The following is a 4,618-nucleotide window of genomic DNA, read 5'->3' as shown; positions in this document are numbered from 1 at the left end:
GTTTCACCATGTTGACCAGGATGGTCTCGATCTCTTGACCTCGTGATCCACCCGCCTCGGCCTCCCACAGTGCTGGGATTACAGGCTTGAGCCACCGCGCCCGGCCTACTTTTTGTATTTTTAATAGAGACAGGGTTTAGCCATCTTGGCCAGGCTAGTCTTGAATGCCTGGCCTCAAGTGATCTCCCTGTTTTGGCCTTCTGAAATTTTTAAAATGTACTCTCCTAACGTGTGTCAAACTATGGGTGTTAGTTGGTGTCATCCTCTAAAAAAATAAATGTGTGTATTCCAAAAGTTAATGCGTATGAGAAATGAAGGAAGAAAACAAACTCACTGATCACTTTTTTTTTTTTTTTTTTTTTTTGAGATAGAGTCTTACTCTGTCACCAGGTGCCAGGCTGGAGTGCAGTGGCACAATCTCAGCTCACTGCAGTCTCCGCCTCCTGGGTTCAAGTAATTCCCCTGTCCCAGGCTCCCGAGTAGCTGGAACTACAGGTGTGCGCCACCACGCCCAGCTAATTTTTGTATTTTTTAGTAGAGACAGGGTTTCACCATGTTGGTCAGGATGGTCTCCATCTCTTGACCTTGTGATCCGCCCACCTCGGCCTCCCAAAGTGCTGGTATTACAGGCGTGAGCCACCGTGCCCGGCCTGGTCACTTTTTAAGTGTGTTGGAACCGTGGTTTAGCTTTTCATTTAAATACATTGCAGTCATTTTGTGTATTTTTGAAATCTTCATTATTTTTACAGGTCAGAAATGTGAATTCCAGGATGCCTATGTTCTGTTGAGTGAAAAGAAAATTTCTAGTGTCCAGTCCATTGTACCTGCTCTTGAAATTGCCAATGCTCACCGTAAGCCTTTGGTTATAATCGCTGAAGACGTTGATGGAGAAGCTCTAAGTACACTTGTCTTGAATAGGTAATAGGCAGTGGTATTTGATGATTTATATTTCTAGGTGAAAGACAGAATTATTTGTATTGTTGCTTGCAGTCTCCATTATGTGTACCTCCACATTTGATCTCTTTGGGTTTGTGTCTAGAATTGTATTTGTGTAAATCAGGTATGCTCTGTATATCCTCATGGTTGTGTTTTTGAATGGGACTCTCCAGTCTTTATTATTTTGCTCAGCTTTCTCATAGAATAGACTAATTTAGCCATGGGTACCTTTCTGTGTTTTGCAAGTGTTTACAGTTATTTTGAAGGTACGTAACTGAATCTTGGTTTTTTTTGTTTTTTGTTTGTTTGAGACAGTCTCACTCTGTTGCCCAGGCTGGAGTGCAGTGGCTCAATCTCGGCTCAAGACTCCTGGGTTCAAGTTTGAATCTTGTTTTTTGTTTGTTTTTGTTTTTTGTTTTTTGTTTTTAAGGTTTTTCTAGTTAAAAATATATACTTTTTCAGAATATTATTTTGGCTGGAACAGGGAAGTAGTAAACAACTAACATTCTAAACAACTCAGATAGGCCAGGTGGGTGGATCACCTGAGATCAGTCGAGATCAGCCTGGCTAACATAGTGAAACCCTGTCTCTACTAAAAATACAAATATTAGCATGGCATGGTGGCCCGAGCCTGTAATCCCAATTACTCAGAGGCTGAGGCAGGAGAATCACTTGAACCTGGGAGGTTGCAGAGAGCTGATACTGTGCATCTGCACTCCAGCCTGGGCAACAAAGTGTGACTCTGTCTCTAAATAAATAACTCAGACATAAGTGTATTTTGCTATCAAATATTTTTATTTATTTTGAGGGACAGACTGTCACCCAGGCTGGGCTATGGTGGCATGATCATAGTTCCCCGCAGCCTTGAACTCCTGGGGTCAAGCAGTCTTCCTGCCTCAGCCTCCCAAGTAGCTGGGACTACACTTGCATGACCGCACTTGGCTGATTTTTAAATTTTTCTGCAGAGACAAGGTCTCAGTATGTTGCCTAGGCTGGTCTTAAACTATTGGTGAATCTTAAGTGATTCTCCCACCTCAGCCTCCCAAAGTGCTGGGATTACAGGCATGAGCCACTACCCCTGGCTGTGATCAAGTGTTTGTTCTTCCTTATCTGAAAATTGAAGTACTGTATGTCAGAAGCAAGACCTTTTCTCTCTGTTTTGCTATAGTAGAAATGCACACATTAGCAGGTATGTTTTAGACATTACACATGTTGATCTGACCCAAAAGCTCTAATGAGCCTCCTTACCCTGGAATGTTTTTCTTAGCTTGGATTTGCTATTTTGGAGGAATTAAGTAAAGACTTGAAGATGTGAGGCCAGAAAAATACAAGCCTACAGAGTTTTCATTAGGCCATTTTATTGCCAGTTGAAAAATAGGATATCCAGTTTACTTGACATAGAGCTTATTCTTCTAATTTTTATTTGGGTCCTTAATAAAGTAGACCAGCTGTCTTAAAGTTTGAACATTCCTTCTGTTTCACAATCTGCTTTCAACTGGATATTTGATTGCACATACTTAGTAATTGTTGTTTTTCTACCGTTCATAATAGTTATTACTGTATCCTATAACTTACTGGGATATGATTTTTGATCCTGGGTCTAGCTGTTCAACTGGAATGTAAGGCCAACAGTTTATTTTTTTTTTTATTTTTTGAGATAGAATCTTGCTCTGTCACCCAGGCTAGAGTGCAGTGGCACAATCTCACTGCAACCTCCACCTCCTGGGTTCAAGCAATTCTTCTGCCTCAGCCTCCAGAATAGCTGGGATTACAGGCGCCTGCCACCACACCTGTCTAAGTTTTATTTATTTATTTATTTTTTTGAGACAGAGTTTCACTCTTGTTACCCAGGCTGGAGTGCAATGGCGCAATCTCGGCTCACCGCAGCCTCCGCGTCCTGGGTTCAGGCAATTCTCCTGCCTCAGCCTCCTGAGTAGCTGGGATTACAGGCATGTGCTACCATGCCCAGCTGATTTTTTGTATTTTTAGTAGAGACGGGGTTTCACCGTGTTGACCAGGATGGTCTCGATCTCTTGACCTCGTGATCCACCCGCCTCGGCCTCCCAAAGTACTGGGATTACAGGCGTGAACCACCTCGCCCGGCCAAGTTTTATATTTTTAGTAGAGGCAGTGTTTCACCACGTTGGCCAGACTGGGCTTGAACTCCTGACCTTGTGATCTCGCCTCGGCCTCCCAAAGTGCTGGGGTTACAGGCGTGAACCACCACGTCTGGCCAGGCCAACAGTTTATTGAGAAGGTAAACAGATAAGGATTAATATAAAATAGATTAATGTATAAGTATATTATATACTTATAAGTATAGATTAATAGAAAATAGCGTTAACTGTCTCAGTTCTTTCCTGTCTTAATTTGATCAAAAGTTGCTAAGAAGAAAAAAACCAAAAAGTGGGCTGGGAGTCCTAAGTAATCTAAGTAGTAACAGAGCTTGAGAGGAAATAAACAGATAGGCATTTTTATTTCATTTAAATCTTATTATCAACTATTCTTAACAGGCTAAAGGTTGGTCTTCAGGTTGTGGCGGTCAAGGCTCCAGGGTTTGGTGACAATAGAAAGAACCAACTTAAAGATATGGCTATTGCTACTGGTGGTGCAGTAAGTAAAATAAATGTGATAATGGATTGCTAAATGTTTATTAGATACTACTGCTCTCTGTTTCTGTTGGCTCTTTGGGAGGTAGGGGTTGGATTAAGTTCCCTTTAATTTGCCGTGAGTCTGGCCTCAGAATGGGCTTTTTGACAGAATCTGTTGGGCTGGGGTTTTTTTTGTTGGTTTGTTTTGGAGACAGGGTGTCTTGATCTGTCACCTAGGGTAGAATGCAGTGGCATGATCTTGACTCACTGCAACCTTTACCTCCTGCAAGTGATCCTCCTGTCTCAGCCTCCCAAGTAACTGAGATTATAGGTGTAGTACCATGCCCAACTAATTTTTGTATTTTTGGTAGAGTTGGGTCTCACTATGTTGCCTAGGCTGGTCTCAAACTCCTGGGCTCAAGCAATATGCCTGCCTCTGCTTTCCAAAGTGCTGGAATTACAGGCGTGAGCCATCGAGCCCAGCCTGACTAAATCTGTTTTTAGTTTTGAAAGATAGAGGTGTGTGCTAGAAATGATGTAGGACTTAAGAGTCAAGGCCTAACCCTGGTTCTGCCAGAAAGTGCGACCTTGGAGTTTTTTTCTCAAATAAGACTAATAACTACCAGAGTTGGGAGAATTGAGAAGTTGGAAGTGCAGTGAAAGACTATACTCAAGTCTTGTTCTAGAGTAACAGTGATCTTAAAATCTTTCGTTTCAAAGAAATACATTATTTCAAGAAGATTCTTTTGCGTGGTATATTAATAAACCTGGCATAATGGCAGAAACTGTAACCTACAAGTGGTTTACATTTAAATCTTTTTATTATAGGTGTTTGGAGAAGAGGGATTGACCCTAAATCTTGAAGACGTTCAGCCTCATGACTTAGGAAAAGTTGGAGAGGTCATTGTGACCAAAGATGATGCCATGCTCTTAAAAGGAAAAGGTGATAAGGCTCAGATTGAAAAACGTATTCAAGAAATCATTGAGCAGCTAGATGTCACAACTAGTGAATATGAAAAGGAAAAACTGAATGAACGGCTGGCAAAACTTTCAGATGGAGTAGCTGTGCTGAAGGTAAGATTCATTATAAG

The 4,618-nt window shown here is 41.6% G+C and overlaps 1 protein-coding gene across 1 annotated transcript in view; it reads left to right on the top strand.

Annotated features, from left to right (window-relative positions):
- HSPD1 (heat shock protein family D (Hsp60) member 1) overlaps positions 1 to 4,618 on the top strand; it is a 13,401-nt gene that overhangs the window by 5,871 nt on the left and 2,912 nt on the right. Inside the window, exons 7-9 of the mRNA XM_037744539.1 lie at positions 750 to 918; positions 3,450 to 3,549; positions 4,356 to 4,601. Coding sequence (XP_037600467.1) covers positions 750 to 918; positions 3,450 to 3,549; positions 4,356 to 4,601 — 515 coding nt within the window. The remainder of the gene's footprint in view (positions 1 to 749; positions 919 to 3,449; positions 3,550 to 4,355; positions 4,602 to 4,618) is intronic.

The sequence above is a fragment of the Cebus imitator genome, unplaced genomic scaffold (assembly GCF_001604975.1).
Source record: "Cebus imitator isolate Cc_AM_T3 unplaced genomic scaffold, Cebus_imitator-1.0 Scaffold178, whole genome shotgun sequence".
Classification (NCBI taxonomy): Eukaryota; Metazoa; Chordata; class Mammalia; order Primates; family Cebidae; genus Cebus; species Cebus imitator.
Note: the sequence above shows the minus strand (reverse complement) of the source record. Positions and strands in the feature narration are given on the sequence as shown.